This window comes from Osmerus mordax, chromosome 7 (assembly GCF_038355195.1).
Source record: "Osmerus mordax isolate fOsmMor3 chromosome 7, fOsmMor3.pri, whole genome shotgun sequence".
Taxonomy (NCBI): Eukaryota; Metazoa; Chordata; class Actinopteri; order Osmeriformes; family Osmeridae; genus Osmerus; species Osmerus mordax.
This window is the reverse complement of record NC_090056.1, coordinates 15408164-15426203: the sequence shown is the minus strand read 5'-3', so window position 1 is coordinate 15426203 and position 18040 is coordinate 15408164. Positions and strand designations below refer to the sequence as shown.

At 48.0% G+C, this 18040-nt stretch overlaps 1 protein-coding gene across 1 annotated transcript in view; it reads left to right on the top strand.

The window, feature by feature from the left end:
- The first annotated feature begins 9657 nt into the window (after positions 1-9657).
- Positions 9658-18040, top strand: part of LOC136945982 (XK-related protein 7-like) — a 20644-nt gene continuing 12261 nt past the window's right edge. The window contains exon 1 of the mRNA XM_067240135.1: positions 9658-10193. Coding sequence (XP_067096236.1) covers positions 9658-10193 — 536 coding nt within the window. The remainder of the gene's footprint in view (positions 10194-18040) is intronic.

The window sequence follows — 18040 nt, the reverse complement described above, 5'->3', positions numbered from 1 at the left end:
TCACTGTAAACTCTACCACATGAAAGACTCATACTAGAGGGTCTCCAAGGCCTCTCTCTCTCTCTCTCTCTCTGTCTGTCTGTCTGTCTGTCTGTCTCTCTCTCTCTCTCTCTCTCTCTCTCTCTCTCTCTCTCTCTCTCTCTCTCTCTCTCTCCTTCTCTCTCCATCTTTCTCCTTCCTTCCTTCCTTCCTTCCTTCCTTCCTTCCCTCTCCCTCTCCCTCTCCCTCTCCCTCTCCCTCTCCCTCTCCCTCTCCCTCTCTCCCTCTCTCTCTCTCTCTCTCTCTCTCTCTCTCTCTCTCTTCTCTCTCTCTCTCTCTCTCTCTCTGTCTCTCTCTCTCTTTCTCTTTCTCTTTCTATCTCTGTCTCTGTTTTCCCTGTAATTTGTCAGATTCAGACATACATCAATAGTGATGAATAACAGTGAGTCTGATACATAGCTCACCTCTCCTCTCATGTAGTCACCAAGCCTAGCGAATAAAATAACAGGATGATGTAATCGGGTTTCTCCCTTTTTTGTCCCAACCAGGATGTGCGGCCTCTTCCATACCCTCACTACTTCCTGCCCCACCAGGATGTAGCCCTGCCTTCACTTCCTATAAAGGGGAGGTTGGGGGGTTTGGGTGAGGAGCGGAGGGAGGAAGTAGGGAGGAGACGATGGAGGTATGTGGTGGGAGGAGGGGAGGAGGGGAGGAGGGGAGGAGGGGAGGAAGGGAGGAAGGGAGGAAGGGAGGAAGGGGAGGCAGGTTTTCCAGACCAGGAGAAAGGAAAATATAGTTGCTGTAACGACAGTGAGAGGGATGGCCCTGGGTAGGACGGAGCAAGGGGAAGACATGAGTAGCACATGACCTCTGACCCTTGACCAGAAAGGCCACTGTGTTTATTGGAACATGTATACAGTCAAGAAATTGGCTGTTGGAGTTGCCTCCAATGAAGTGTTCGGTGACTATGTTGTTTAACATGTTCACACATCTAATGACTAAACTTTGAAGAATGGGATCTAGAAACACAGTGGCTACAGTTAATGATACTTTACCAGTTCATCTGTCCAGTTTGGTATGTTGGGTGTCCACTTTATCACAACTGTGAAATTAAACATAAAACCAGTCCTCTCAGTATAATATATGAACATGACAGTTATTGTGACCATAAGAGCCTATGGTGGTTTGGTGGCCTGGTCTGCTGACCTGTGGGTTGTGGGTTCAAATCCCGGTCACCTAAGTGAGGACCACAATGCTGACCTAAAAGCCAGTGGACTGGAGCCAAAACAGCAATTCCAAAACGAAGAACCTGTGTGTCTTAGACGCTGACTCCGCACTTTTTCAAGAAATGTTCAAACTTCACTTTGCAGCCGTTTCCTTTCCAAAGCAGGACACTTTAACTTTGTAAGTGTGCATGATTGTTTGTGCCCATATATTGTATATAAAGTGGGCGTGTGTGTGGTGTGCTGGAGGTGACCTGGTCTCACACCGTAGTGTCAGGGTCTCAGAGCTGCCGGCAGACTGAAGCCTTGAAAACTTTCTTTCTGCGTTGTTGTTGTTTACTCAGGCTATTTTTATATTTTTCCTCCGGTTCCCTCTTCTTTTCTCTCTCTGTTCCCCAACATATCATTGGGTTACAGTGAGAAGCGGCAGAGGATATGCGTGCGTGTCTGTGTGGGTCTGTATGAGTTTGTTCACCCACACACGCACACCACCAGCCAGGCTCAGGCTCCAGGATGAAGTGTGTGGTTACCCCACAGAGAGACCAGGGACATTGCCTTCACTTCTTCCTCAATCTCTCCTCCTATGTCTCCCTCTCTCTCCTGTGTTCTCCAGACCCCAGCAGCCTGTGTTCTCCACACCCCAGCAGCCTGTGTTCTCCACACCCCAGCAGCCTGTGTTCTCCACACCCCAGCAGCCTGTGTTCTCCAGACCCCAGCAGCCTGTGTTCTCCACACCCCAGCAGCCTGTGTTCTCCACACCCCAGCAGCCTGTGTTCTCCAGACCCCAGTAGCCTGTGTTCTCCAGACCCACAGTCTCCGGGCAGGAACCGGCCCCCTCTGTTGTGCAACGTCTCCTTTCGGCTGGCGTCTCGTAAATGCACTGTAACCATTTGGTGGCTGTCAGAAATGTGCCGTGTGAGCGTGCACTTTGTGAACCCCTCCCCCATCCACTCCGCACCCCCCCACCCCTCACCCCTCCCTCTCTGTCTGTTGTCCTGAGATGTATTTGCCAACCGTATAATTAGGAAGAACAACATTGGGTTTGAAAGCGTAGAGATGATTCTCAGATGGTTCTGTAACACCCCTTCAGTGGCTGATTTATATCTGCCATGCTGGAGGCCACACTGGGACCGCCCGATCTGGGTGTGTGTGTTTGTTTGTCTGCATGTGTGTGGGGCGATGTGTCAATGCGACAACCCTTTGAGAAATAAAGCCTAAGATCCCTCTGTGTTTGCATTGAGTGGTTTTCCCGAGGGGGAGTGGGGGTGGAGACTGCAATGACCGCAGAAGAGGAGGAGGGGAAGGAGGGGAGAGATGGAGGATGGGAAGGCGGGAATGAGAGGGACATGTAAAGAGAGAGGAGGGTTTTGCGGTGCCAGAGAGGATGTGGCTAGAGAATAGACAAGAGAGAGAGAGAGAGAGAGAGAGAGAGAGAGAGAGAGAGAGAGAGAGAGAGGACGAAAGAGTGAACATTACAGAGTGATCACACCATGGTGGAGGGAGGGAAGGGTAAAACAGAAAGAGTGGGAGGAGAAAAATTATCTGTTTCAAAAACACTCTGCTTTGGGCATGATCACTAGAGCCATTTATGATTTTCTCACGTATCTTCTCTTTTCTTTTCTTTTAACTTCTTTCCTTTCCTTTCCTTACCTTTCTTTACCTTTCCTTTCCTCCTCTCTTGTCTTCTCTTCTCTTCTGCTCTCTTGTGATCAAATAATTGTAAACTACTTAATTCATTTCTGTACAGTGAGATATCTCATTTGTATTTTAACAAAAGGATAAGAAAAAGAGAGACCAAAAGTGAGAGAGAGAGAAAATAAGAAAAATGTGAGTGTGGCTTGGAAAGTTCCAGCTGACCTCGTAGTGGTGAGAGAGTTCATCCATCTACCACCCACACCAGAACTAGATCACTCAGCTGGAGTTCTGAGACATGGAGCCAGCAACTTCCTCCTCTTCCCCTTTTGTCTCTCTTCTTCCTCTTCTTCTTCCTCTTCCTGTTCTTCTCTACTTCCTCTCCTCCGTATTCATATCCGTCTTCTGCTCCTTCTTTCCTTTTATTCTCCTCCTCCCGCTCCTTCGTCTTCTTCTTCTTTTCCTCATACTTCCTCTTCCTCTTCCTGTTCTTCTCTTCTTCTTCTCCTCCTGCTCCTCATTCTTCCTTTTTTCCTTCAGGTGTTCCTGAATAAATACTGTAGGGTAACAGCAGGGGGTGCAACTGCTTTATTTGTGTTCCATTCTTTTGCCTGACTGTCTGGATATGTTTGTGTGTGTGTGTGTGTGTGTGTCCTGTGATTGTAACCCTGAGCCTTTCCTTGATCAGCTCTCCGTGCGTGTCTTCAGACGACAGTTGACGTCATCTCAACTCACAGAAGAGACACTGTATTCCTGTATTTCCTCCTGCTGTGTTGATGTGTGCGTGGACGCGTGCACGCGGACGTGCAAACGCGGGTGTGTGTGGAACTCTCCAGGTTCCTCTAGTAGTCCTCTGAGACAGCTCAGAAAACAGCAGGAAAACAGGAAACTAGCATGGTGAAGTGGGAGGGAGGGAGGGAGGGAGGGAGGGAGGGAGGGAGGGAGGGAGGGAGGGAGGGAGGGAGGGAGGAGGGAGGGAGGGGAGGGAGGGAGGGAGGGAGGGGAGGGAGGGAGGGAGGGAGGGAGGGAGGGAGGGAGGGAGGGAGGGAGGGAGGGAGGGAGGGGAGGTAACAGGGGGAGAAGAGGTTTATAGAGGAATAGAAAAAGTGGGGAGGAGGTGTGGAGGGAAGCGAAAACAAGAACAGTAAGTGTAGCTTTTACGTGGGATTTTGATGGCTCTGCTGGGTCTGGCTGAAGGTGAGATTGTGGTTGTGGTGAGCCACAGGGACACTGATCCACACACCACAGCAGCCAGGTCTGGGCTGGACCCATCCCTCCAAACCAGAACCACACACACCAGACAGATCCTTCCAGATCTGCAGAACCAGGAAAGACCTTCCAGGCACGCCTACGGTTCTCAAGAGCCCAGCAGTGTCCTTCCTCCGCTAACTGTGAAAAGTGGGTGGGGGGGCGGGGTGAAGGGTAGAGAAAGGATGAAAGCCATACTGGAGAGAAATGATTGATGACATCAGTGTTTTCAGCTCTTCTTCATCTGGGACTCTGACCCCAACATCCCATAATAAACAATTTATCAGGAAGAAGAATAGTAAAGACTCCATTCTTAGCTCACCGAAGAAAAGGCTGGGTCCGGACAGGACATGCAGTCAAATATGAACACATACACTTACTGTGCACAGAAAAGTGTTACTGTAAATGCACGTACACAAAGCCTACACACACCCACACACATGAACAGTCGGGCATGTGTTTTCCCTAGCTGACTATGACATCATAAAGGCTACATTATCTTTGTTTACAGTGTTGATTCTTTCACAGGCACAGCTTCCTGTCAATAAAACACCTTGACTGGGGTCTCAGAAAAGCTGTGTATATGTGTGTGTACATGTGTGTGTGCGTGTGTGCATGTACATGTGTGTGTGTGTGTGCAAGAGAGAGAGAGAGAGTACATTAAACAGCAATACCGCGAGGAGCGAACAGCAGCCTGTGGCTAAAATCTGAAAACGTCTACGATGTACTTCTTCTTCTCTCCTCCTCCTGTCCTTCATCTCCTTTCTCTCATCATCTTAATCATCTCTCCACTCTCCTTCCTCCTACAACATATTTTTATTTCTCTCCTCCTCCTATTATTCCTTTACAAGTCCTCGGTGGCCCTTACGGTGTGTTATCAGGAAGGCAGACGCTTTGTAGCACTTTTAGCGGCTGATGTTATGTGTGTGTGTGTTTACACAGGGGTAGCTAGCCCCGGCAGCTGTTGCTCAGCTGATAACAACCAGCGTCTGAATCTGACCTTGGTGGAGGGACCTACTCCTGACGCACTCACACACACACACACACACTCACACACACACACACACACACTTACACACACACCCACACACACGGACACACCAGTGGTTAGCTCAGATGGACCTGCTCCTGAAACCTTGCTAATCATAGCACTTCCTCCCTCGGCCCTACTTCACTACACAGCAAAGACAAGAGGGGGGGGGGGGGGGCAGAGGGGGCTGACAGGGGGAGGCCATGGAATGAAAGGGGGGTCAAGGAGAATGCAGAAAGAGAGGCAAGACGAGGGGACTAGAGGCTGGCAATGCCAAAGCTTGGGAAGGATATTGGAAGAGTAGAAAAGAGCAGCAGTAGGAGAAGATAAGGGAGTAATGGGGTGAAAGGAAGGTAAGAGCCAGGAGAGGGAAAGAAAGTGGGAGCTGAGAAGAAGAGGAAGAGGAGGGAAGGGCTGTTGTCTACAAAGCATGACCCTTTGGCATTTCAGCTTGAGTGTTTGCTGCCTTGGAGAGGTGCCAGGGATGCAGTATCTGTTCACAAACATGAGAGGGCAGCAGCACATCAAGACCATGAAACCACACAGTGTAGGGTTCTGCCTGAACAGGAGACATTACCTCATCAAGTATGATGTTGTGATGTCAGGAGTGATGTAATGAGGTTAGGAGGGATGTCTCGAGCGAGAAGTGATGTGATGTTCCTCATGGGACTACCGGGGGCTGATAGGTCATGTAGTGAAACCTGTGATGTCATTAAGGTGTGGATGCAATTAGGTGTTGGGTATCTGGGACAGACACAACGAAGGGAACAAGGGAAAATATCTGGAAAACTGTGGACATCATTGTTGTCAATTAAAAGATACACTTGACAAAATATACTCTTTATAAGCTTTCTCTCTCTGCCTCTCCTCTCTTTTCCTATAATCCTCTTTTCTCTGCCCAGCTCTCTTCTCTGTTTTGCTGTCCTCTCCCAGAAGCAGCAGAAGGAAAGGAATATGTCAAAGGAACAGCAGAGGAAGAATAAAAGGCCCAGATCAAAGCACAAAACACAAATATATCCCACACATACAGGACACATACACCCCCTCTATCTCAACTGGTCAAACCAACTTGCCTTCAGACACGAGCGTAACCCAACCACACACTGTGCTTCCTGCTTTCATTCTCTTTCTCTCTCGCTATCTTAGACTCTCTTTGTCGTTCTTTTTTTCTGTCTGTCTGTCCCGCTCACTTTCTCTCGCTCACACACACACACACACACTTACACACACACACACACACACACACACACCACACACACTTACACACACTCTCACACACACATACACAGTCACACACACAGTCACACTCCAGAGGGACTTGTGATGTCCCCATCTGTGTCTGATGAGTCTTCAGTATCGCAGTAATAAAAGATCCAGACAGCTCTGCTACATCAATAATAGATAGCCAGGGGTCGCACCTCCACTCCAGTGTGTAATTCCACACACACACACACACACACACACACTGTCTTTCTGGCTTCTCATCTCTGCTCCACCTCCACAACTCTAAACTGTTGTCCCTAGCCCCCTCCCTCCTATAACCAGTCAGCCACAAGATTAGAACCGGTAACCTTCAGATGACCAGCCTCTCCATCCGCCAGACTGTGGTATGGGGCTGTGTTCTCAGGCTGGCTCTGCAGCAGTAATGGCCAAGCCCTGGTCCAGGCTGCTTAATCCTTTCAAGCCTACAGGTCAATCACAGGAACAGTACATACACATCTAAATCAACGTTTAATGAGTGCCCAGGGCCAGTTGGCACAGTGAAGAGTGTATTCCGGTCTAAAGGCCCATTTATACTGGCTGTAAGCATCCGAGAACAGTAGACTTACACCACGATACTGTCAGGCTGTACTGGGCCACTCTAGCAGGCACACATGCAGCCCTGCAAATGCTAAACTAGAGTTAGGGTTAGGGATGGGGGTTGGGGCTAAGGCTGGTGTTGAGGCTGGGGCTGGGGTTAGGGATGGGGGTTGGGGCTAGGGCTGGTGTCGGGAATAGGGATGTTCTGGGAGTTGAGCCAGAAGGTCTGAGACTGTGTTCATTAAGATATCATCCTGCTAAATGGAGAAGTGGTCAAGTGCTGACTGGAGCTTCTCTGGCCTCTCAGGATGAATCCTTCTCAGCTGATTAAAGAAAGAAATGAATCCCCCCTTCCCCTGTCCTCCCCCCGTCTGTCTGTCCGCCTGCCCGGTCGGCTGGCTAGCCGGCCTGCCTGCACTCTGCTTCCTTTTCTTTAGCAAGTGGTCCTCCTATTTGACACAACTCAGTGAGCCTTTCATCATAAAGAGAATAAAGGACGGTATCACATTTTTGGTGTAATATATTGGGAAATACACCCAACTGCATCCATCCAGTTTGGAACCTCATCTACACAGGGTCCTCATCCAACTAGGGATGCTGCCCAGTGTTCTGACAGACGTAAGTGTCTCTCCTCTGTACTGTTCCGTCCTCACCCCCTCCTCATTGGACTGCTGCTGATGCTCGCGTCAGCCAATTGGTGATTCAGGCATTGTGGTGTGTGTTCAACGAGACTTCAGGGATAGTAAAGATGGCTGGAGAGACGCAGTCTTGCAGGTTCCCCTTTTCTGGTTAGTTTGGTGGGAGAGTTCTATTGAGCTCAGTATCTGGGGGAATCATATCCTTCTATCCTCTGATGGCATCTTGCAGTCTCTGACTCATACACACACACACACACACACACAAGCATACACTCACACAAACAGATAGACACACAATCTCTCCTGTGTCTGTCTCTGGCTGTCATGGTGAGGAAGCCGGGGAGTGCATGAGAGCAGGCCTCTGTGGTCGGCAGGCCAGCGTGAGGGCTGTGGCCAAACAACACTTAGCGGACATGGCAGCTGCCATGCTGAACCAGCCCAGCAATGCAGACACACACACACACACACACACGTTTACACACATACACATGCATGCATGCACACATACACAAACAGCTGATTTAACGTTGAACCAATTTATCCAACCTTCACTCACATGCGGGCTCATGGATGGATGGATCTTACAGTCAGAGACGATACACAGAACCAGCCAAGTGGACACACACACACACATATTCAGTACAGTGTGTGCATGGTTAGTCATGGTGTCACTGTCCATGGTGCTGAATACAAGGTCTGGGGAAAGAGAGGTTTGACCTGCCAGGTTGAGGACCCAGCTCTTTCTCAGCCAAAGGTTTTGTTTGGAGGGCTTAGTTCAACCAATCAGGGTGTTGCTGACTGGTTGCTTTCATGCCTTTCAATCAAAGCTTTCTTTACAATTTTCATGTATCTGCAATGTATTCATATTTTAGCAGATTAGGGAGGTAATTTGAGATTATTGGAATGATAACCTTTCTTTCTCTCTCTCTCTCTCTCTCTCTCTCTCTCTCTCTCTCTCTCCCTCTCTCTCTTTCAGTCTAACTTTTCCTTCCCTGCAAAGTCTGTGATTAGAACCTGAATCCATTTAGTGTTACAACCTGCATGAGCTCAGATCTGATTTCTAATCCAAATTCAGCACAATGATATCACTATTGGCCTCCCTCACATTGCCAAAGGGCTACAGAGGACCGAGCCTTAGACCCCCATGATACTCTGGAGTGAAACCGGTTAATCCGCTACTGGCACGTTGGTTTACCGCGGTTTTATTGCGGATCATGCTGCAGAGCAACGTTTAGCTGGATTTATGTCAGTTGGAAGTTAAAGAGCTTATTCGGTTCACGTCGCTGCCAAACCGATCACCGAGGGACAACCTCAGCAGACTTAATGGAAATAAGGGCAATTATCCTCATCAGCGTTTAGTCATACTCTGAATAGATTGAACGGCCAGATTTATACAGTAGGAAGAGCGACAAATCAGGCTTTATTGTCCGTTAGACAGACAAGTATATGAGGTTAGGTATAGCTCAGTGGTAGAGCTTTTGACAGTAGATCAAGAGGTCTCCGGTTCGAAATCCCCCTTCAAGTCGTTTTGGATGAGAGCGTCTGTTAAATGATTCCATTATTGCAAGATTACCTGCTCGACCGGCTGGAATCTGGATCTATTTTTGGCGGTTAAAAACATTGACGTTCTTGTTCAGCATAGACATTGGGAAAACTGTTTAATTGATTAACTGGTTTGATATAGCGTCTTGTGTGTCTCAATTAATAATATGTCAATGACCTCTGGCAATAGCACAAATCCGGACACGACGGGTGCTTACTGATAAGTCGTTACTACTTACAATACAACATGGCTTGACAGACCTCATCGAACATCTTTTATAAGCCAATCAACATTGGCTATTGATAGATTGCAAATGCATGATTTAGCTGCTGATTGCAGTTCTTGTGTTGAGGGGGCTGAGCCTGTTGACACGCCATCATAGCGATCGAAAAGATGATCACTTTTGTCTTCAAGCATCTCTCTCTCTCTCTCTCTCTCTCTCTCTCTCTCTCTCTCTCTCTCGCGTACACACATTTAGGAAACACACACACTTGCACACTCACATAGCCCCCTCCCCTCTCACTCCCGCTCTCCCCTTTCCTCACTCTCTTTTCTACAACCAACATGGCGGCTAAATCGGACGGAGCAGCTGTGTCTGAGCAGGATGAGAACCCGCCCCGATGTCTCGGCGACCCCGAGCAGCGTCCCGCTCAGTACCGCTACGCCGGAAAGCCCTATTCCTTACTGGACTGCTGCTGGGTGCTCTGCGCCATCCTTGTCTTTTTCTCCGACGGAGCCACCGACCTGTGGCTAGCAGCGGACTATTACCTTAGGCGGGACTACTGGTGGTTTGGGCTTACGCTCGTCTTCGTTGTGGTTCCTTCAACGGTGGTTCAGGTATTGAGTTTCAGGTGGTTCGTCTATGACTACTCAGATTTCAGCCGCGACAGCGGCACAGTGGCGGCAGCGGCTGTCGGTGCGGCTACCGCGCCGTCTGGGGGCGACTGCAATTTCAGCACCAAGGGCAGCGACCAGAGGGGGATTGCCAATTCCGCTACCGGCTCCTCACCGCCTGCGACAGGAACCCGAAGGTGCTGCAGGGTGTGCATGTGGCTCTTTCAGTCCGTCCTCCATATCTTACAACTGGGCCAGGTCTGGAGGTAAGATAGTATATAGGCAACATGATAAGCTTAACCCCCACCCCAATATGCAGCATCTTTAGGCTACTATACAACGATCAATAGACTATGAAACTCATGTGCAATTCAGCATTCACCCGCTCACAAAGAGAATGTAGGATAAACCGGGCAACACCTTTTTGTCCAGTCACTAGCGTTTGATGAAGGTGTTAGTTTCTGGAGTCAGAGAAAGCCTCTACACGCAACCTCTTGTGAATTCCAGACGAGGCATATCATGCTCTAGTTTATGAGATTCTCGCTGGGAAATGTTTCTATTTTGGTTTCTAGTGATGTGTGATGTTGAGAAGCCGTTGACATATGGAACACAAGCGGCGAATCCCCATCTGAGCTCATGCTCGAACGACTCTTGAATAAGTCTGTTTGTGCAAATCTGTGCCTCAGTAACCGATTCAAGATGTGACAAAAATGGTCCCTGCTCACCGGTGGCCCCGCGGGGTCTGGTGAAAAGGCAGACAGTCGTGTATTGGGTTGTGCTGAAACCGATATTATCGACGAAAGACGTCTGCTTGTTCTTGGTTGGCGGGGTGTCAGCAGTGTCAAATGTCTCTTCAGGAAATGTGTGAGGAGCGTTTTCGTCCTCATATCGTCCATTCCCTACGGCCCAAACAGACCTGGCTTGCACTGGTCTTCTAGTGGAACCGTTTTTTTTTATATATATATATATATATATATATATATATATATATATATATATATATATATATTAAATAATGTATTCACAAATCTTATCATGCCTTTCTATTTTTTATTTTTTGCATTTCAAAATATTTCCTCAATATGATTTTGAAGTTAAATTACTTTACATTAACAACTATAATTCAGTTTCTCACTGGATGCAGGCCCAGTGATGATTTCACTACGGTCTCACAAACTCAGTGATGAATATTGAATGAGCCAGACCAAGGTATTGCCTCATCCTTGAATGACTAGCACTACACTACTTACCTTCAGCCCACACACATCCTGCAGTCTCTCCAAGTAGGACATTCACAAGACTCAATATCTGGGCAGACTACTAGGCTGCTTTCAGACCAGCTGAATCATGATCAGTGTGTGTGACGGCGTACACATAAGCGTATGCACACAGTTTTTTGTTAATGCATGCATTGCACGTCCACGGGTCAATGTAAGCCAGCTTCTATCTGAACCCCTATCAGAATCCACCTGTCCGACACTAAGTTCTGAGTTCTCGGGACCAGAGCATGGAGCTCCAGTGTGGACGTTGTTCCGAGGTCTCCTGGGCTCCAGTAGATTGAGTTGATCTTTGCTCAGGGACAGCAGGATTACAGGAGAGGAGTGTGAGAAATGCTCGATTTATCCCAGACTACGCTGTAGTGTTTGACAGTGTCTGTTGGCTGTTGAATAATTAACTGTGGGGCCTTGAGAAATCTGCCTCTCATTGCCTGTTTGTGTGTGTGTGTGTGTGTGCGTGCGTGCGTATGTTGTGTGTACAGTATGTGTGTTTGTGTGTGTTTGTGTAGGAGGGAATCTAGTGTTTCCTGCCAGGCTGTCATCTGATCTGTCCCAGTCACTTTCTTTTCTTCTACCCCAGTGGGATTCTCTCTCTCTCTCTCTCTCTCTCTCTCTCTCTTCTCTCTCTCTCTCTCTCTCTCTCTCTTTCTCTCTCTCTCTCTCTCTCTCTCTCTCTCTCTCTCTCTCTCTCTCTCTCTCTCTCTCTCTCTCTCTCTGCCCCTTCTTCTCCATCCCTCTGTCTTGCAGCTGATACAAGTTCTCATGTCATATAGACACTGTCCCTAACATGCTTGTGTTTGCATGTTGTCTACTGTGAGTACATGTTGTACACTGACAGCCAGCCAGTCATAAGTACAAGCATATATCAGTTCGTAAGCCAAGGCTCTATCCTAAAATATCTAGCTCGACAATCAGCCACTTAGTTAGCCAGTCAGCCAGCTGGCCAGTCAGTCAGTCAACCAATCATTCTTCCAGTTAGAAAGCCAATATGGCTGCTACGAGGCCTTACAATGATTATCAGTCTCAGAAGATAGAGAGAAAGAGACTGAGGAGCCTGCCAGTGTGAAGATGGACTGGAGAGGAGAGAGAGAGAGAGAGAGAGAGAGAGAGAGAGAGAGAGAGAGAGAGAGAGAGAGAGAGAGAGAGAGAGAGAGAGAGAGAGAGAGAAGACAGAGATATGTTGTATGTGTGTATAGAGATGTTGTGAGCATACACATTAACATGCAGCAAAGGCACGTGTCTGTGTTCACATGTAATGCTTGTCTATGTGATCCACTGGTGCATGTTATTAATGTGTACCCTGCAGGTATGTGTTCTGTGAGAGTGTGAGAGTGTGAGTGTGTGTGTGTGTGTGTGTGTTCGTGTGAGTGTCTGGGTGTAACAACCTACCAGCCTCCTGCTTCCCAAACAACAGTTTCTATAATACACTTACACACAAAACAACACACACCCAGACACACACACACCTGCCTGTGTTCAAAAGCCCCCTGGCTCAGCAGTGTGTTGTGTTGGTATTCTCCGAGCCCTCTGTGAAGCCAGGCTGAGTCTGAGAAGTGAGACACGGGGGAAGACATGATCAATCAAACATCTTAACAGAGAGAGCACAAAGAGCCCGGCGCTCTGTGATGAGCATCCCGTCTCTGGGCTTGGCTCCCTGGGGCTGGATGGGGCTGTGTGTCTGCTGAGGAAAAGAGACCTAGAGCTATTCAAGCATCCGTCTGACTAACAAATACATTCTCCCTGTCTCCCTCTACACACTACCGTTCTGTATCAGTTTACCCCTGGCCAACTAACTCCCATGGCCTACACTACTACTATTGCTGTTCCAAATATAACTCTCCTAGGCATCTAATTTCAAAGTCAAATTCAAATAGCTAATTGGAATGATAATATATACAGCATATACATGGATGCATCTACTGCATGTATGTATCTTGTTGTTCCAGCCTAGTACCATCTTTATTGCTCCCTTAGGTCAATCTCTGCAGCACAATCTCTCCATTCAACTCCCATACCTCATATAGTCTTGTCCCACACCAGCTAAGTAGAATATGAGTCAGCCAGTAAGATGCTGCCTGTTGCTCTTGGAATAGGATATTTCAGTATGTGAACATTGTTGTTTTGTGTCCCAGGGTGCTCATGTTCCTGTGTGATTCTGCTGTTTCCCTCAGTATCTGGGATGCAGGCGGGAGCGTGGGTTCAGGGACTGCGGCGTGTTTCAGGATCAGAACATGCCAGTCTGCACAGTGACTCAGAGGCAAATACACACTTTAGTAGGAAGGGTTTCCAGCCAACCAGTAGTCAGCAAGAGTCAGATATCAAGTCAGTAAATCATTCAGTAAGTTGCTTCTCAGAAGGAGATATCTTACAGTAATAGTTAGCTTCCCAACTATTTAGCTGTCAAGTCAGTCAACCAGCCAGCCAGTCAGTCAATCATTCTTCAGTTAGAAGCCGCTATGGCTGCTGTTAGGCCTTGTAAGGATGATCAGTGTTAGGAGAAAGAGACTGAAGAGGCTGCTAGTGTGAAGATGGACTGGAGAGAGAGAGAGAGAACAGGGGCAGTGTCAGAGGAAATACAAAGGACAGAGCTTCTTCAAGCTCAGCCACGCGTCAAAGTGACATTTCCCTTCAGCAGTGAGAAAATATGGTTCTCTCGGTTTCTTTCTTTCTCTGACTGACTCTTTCTCTCTCTTTCCAGCCCTCACCCTCTGCCTTTGCGCCTCTGTTGTGTCTTCATCCTGTTCCCTCTCTCTCTCTCTCTCTCTCTCTCTCTGTCTCTCTCTCTCTCTCTCTCTCTCTCTCTCTCTCTCTCTTCCATACAGCTATGTCTATGTTCCCTGTCACTTTGCATGCTGCTGCTCCTGCCAAACCATCACTGTCGCCCTCTCTTTTTACTTATCTCCCTCGACTCTCGCTCTCCATCTCTCTCTTTCTGTCTGTCTCTGCTGGAGACTGCTTGACCCACTTCTCTGTCAGTTATGTCTGTCTCTGTTACCCAGAGTTGTCGAGTGGCTGCAGGACAGACAGACAGGTAGGCAGAAGGCAGACAGACAGACAGACAGACAGATTAACAGGCAGACACACAGGCTGACAGACAGACAAAGCTGACAGGTTGACAACTGTTACAAAGCCATCTATCAAATCTGCCATTTTCATTTGTTCTTGTTCCCACTTGTTCTTCTTTGCCTTTCTTGCTTTCCTCGCTGCAGAGGAGGCGCGTGTCCCCCCCATCTATGGTCTTGTGAAGATGGCAGAAAGACAGCAGATGCCTTTGTTATGAATGCAACACCAGGGAGCATGTTGGGTGACTCACTCTGTAGAGACTGACAGGGAGAGCAAAGGGAGGCTTGTGTTTATGTGTGTGCGTGTGTGTGCAAGAAGCGTGGAAAGATTTAAAGACTAGTTTTGTGCAGAAATTAACCTCGGAACTGAGAGATTTCCTTCTTTGGAAAAATAAAAGAGAGAGAGATGGCGAGAGAGAGACAGAGGGAGGGAGAGAAGAGGGAGGAAAAGTGAATATTTCTCCCTGGATGCCTAGCTTGGCTTAATATATATTAATCTCTCTTTCTCTCTGTCTCGCACTGTCTCTCCCTCTCTCTCCGTTCCCTCACTCTCATAGGAGGCTGTGTTGATTTATAAAGCTGTATAGAACTCCTGCTCCAGTCTCTGACAGAGTGGTTAAAATGATCAATGAGGGAGGATCTGGCCCTATCCTGGCATGTATACCGTCTATGCCCTTCACTCTGATCCGCCCAGATAAAGCCATGTAAACTATTGGGCATACAAGCCGGCTCTATGTCTCTTTCCCTTAACCCTCCTTTCCTTTCTCCTCCAGTCGGTCCAATTTTTTTCTGTTCCCCTCCTCCCCTGTCCCTCCTCTTCCTCCTCTGAGAGAGAGAGGAGATCAGGACTGGACATGCAGTATGAGCGGAAGGGAGGGGGCCAGCAGGGGGGAACTTCATCTCAACATATTGTCCTGCCTTTTTCCAGTTCCCTCCTCTCCTCTCCCTTTCTCTCCTTTTCTCTCCTCTTCTTTCCTTTTTTCTCATCAAATCGTATTACCTTTTCTATCTTCCCCTCCTTCTCTCCCCCTGTTTCCCTTGTGGGGGGCTGTGTGTGTGAGTGTTGTGTGTGCGTGTTTGTGTGTGTGTCAGAAGTTGCTGCCCTGTGGTGCATGGAGTCTGCCTGTCAGCATGGCTCTGATATCTTCTTAATCCTGCGTACACACACACACAAACACACAAACACACATGTATAGGCACATATAATCACTTTAGCCTATTAACTCTCACCATGTCAGACAAACGAACATGTGCTCTGAATCTGGAACAGGTGTGTGTCTCTGAAAGAGAGAGAGAAATGGAGAGAAAGAGAGAGATAGCTTTTATATGAAAATCACCAGTTAATTGTCCAGGTATTCCTGCATTTCTGTGCTTGTCATTGTTGTTGTGGCCTCATAACATAATACATAAACTCTTTATGTACAGCTGCTACAGAACAACACAGAACAGGACACACATAAGACACAGTGTTTTCTATGATGGCCAAGGTAACACATACACACACACACTACACATCTGCTAACGGTGACATCTTATTCACAGTAGGTGTCTTTCTCTCATGATCACACACACACACACACATACACACAGAAATACAGGTCCCTTGTGCTGTTTAAGCACTTTTCCAGGCTAACTGCAGGACTGAAGCATCCAGATGCTATTTTATATGGTATCACTACTCATCTCCCTCTCTCCCTCTCCCTGTTACTCTATTTATTATTTTTGTTTCTCTCACACACACACTGTGGCAAATGTTTTGAGGATTTATGTGTATGCGATTGCGTTTGCACGCCCAGGCAAGATGGACCTCATGTTTGGTCATTCTGATGCTGTTCATGTACAGCTGCACTGCACTGTGGACAAGGATGGAGTGGTGGATAGTATACAAACTGTGGGGTGTGCGTGCAAGCTTGTGTGTGTGTGTGTGTGTGTGTGTGTGTGTATGAGGAGAGAGAGAGAGAGAGAGAGATGAGAGAGAGGAGAGAGAGAGAGAGAGAGAGAGAGAGAGAGAGAGAGAGAGAGAGAGAGAGAGAGAGAGAGGAGAGAGAGAGAGAGAGAGAGAGAGAGAGAGAGAGAGAGAGAGGGGTGATGTACAGGGGTGTGTGTGGTGGCAGACAGCTTCTGTGCAGGCTCTTAGTTGTGTCCTGTTTGGTTCTCTCAGAGGAGAAAGCCAGTATTGATGAGGGACCTGACAGTCTGATAAACGCCCGAGAAGTGCAAGCGTAAAGTTTTCCCCCTCTCTGTCTGAGTGTGTGTGTCTGTGTGTGTGTGTATGTGTGTCTTAGTGTGTGTGTTTGTATGTGTGTCTGCGTGTGTGTGTGTGTATGTGTGTCTGCGTGTGTGTATGTGTGTGTGTGTGTGTGTGTTTGTGAGGTAGGGGATCTTTGCAGCCTAATGGCTTGCATTGATGGATCTTGTTCCTGTGTGATTTAAAACCCTCTCTGTCCCTCTTTCTCTCCCACTACCTCTCTGCCTCTGCCTCTGCCTCTCCTTTCTCCTCCAGCCTTAACCTCTTTTTTCCCCTCCTCTCTCTGCCTCTGCCTCAGCAATTGTGGGGACTAGTGTCCTTCCTCCTATCTCCCTCCTTCCTTACAACCCCCCTCCCTCCCTCATGTTCTTCTCTTATCCTTTATTTCTCCCTTCCTTCATCTCTCCCTTTTCCTGTACCTCTTTACTCTGGGGTGTGACACATGGAAGAGAGGCTGCAGGTTAACCCCTCCTGTAGGGTTTTGGTTTTGGTTATGTGTCTGTGATCGTGTGAGCATCTGTGAGTGTGTGTGTGTGTGCTGTGTACAGGCGATCAGTTCTGAGTGAATCACATTGTGAGCGTGCTCTGACACCCCAGAGATCGTTTCCACTGCACCTCGGAGCACCATGTAACCATGGCAGCAGGTCTGAAATTCTATTTGCCGCTGTGTTCCAGACACTCCCCTTAATCTACAGGTATGAAGCTCTGACTGGGAGAAATGGCCCATACAACCTAACGCTACCCAGACCTGCCCAACTCCTCACCAACAACATTCACCTCGCTCCTCTTCTTTTCACATCTAACTCTGTTTCCTCTCCACCTGGGTGAGAGGGGATGGGGTGAGGTTGTGTGGTGTGTGGGGGGGGTGGGTGCATAAAAGGTAAAGTCAAACTGTCAGACTCATATACTCTTTTAGTCAACCTTTCTTTTACTCTTCCTCTCGCTGTCCATTTCTCTCCCTTTCTTTCTCTTTTTCTCTTTTACTCACACCCAAACACACACACACACACACACACACAAACACACCACTCGAGCCATTCAACCAAGCTTATTCCCTCCCAATTAAAGACAACAGCTTTCAATGAGATCTTATCTGTCCCACCAGGGTTGGCAGGACAGATCGATGCCTTGCGCGCCTCTGGCTGTCCTGTTTGTCTCTTCTCTACCCTTCACACTCACACACACGCTCACACACGCTCACACACACACTCATGCACCAGCTCACACACACGCTAACACACCGTAACGCACACCCCCACACACATGCTCACACACACACGCTAACACACACACTAACGCGCATACTTCCCCTCGTGCCTCTGTCCCTGTCTTCTTATAGATTTTCTCTCTCCCCTCTCCAGGTCTAAGTAGGTCACCAGTGACAGCCAGCTGGAGCAGAGATGAAGTGAGGGTATTAGCTCTCCTAGGTGGTCCTCTCTATAAAACTATTGATACTTTCACACTCAGCCATTCATCATGGACTCATTTTTCTGGTTATTGATTACTCTGGACTAGATTGAATCAGT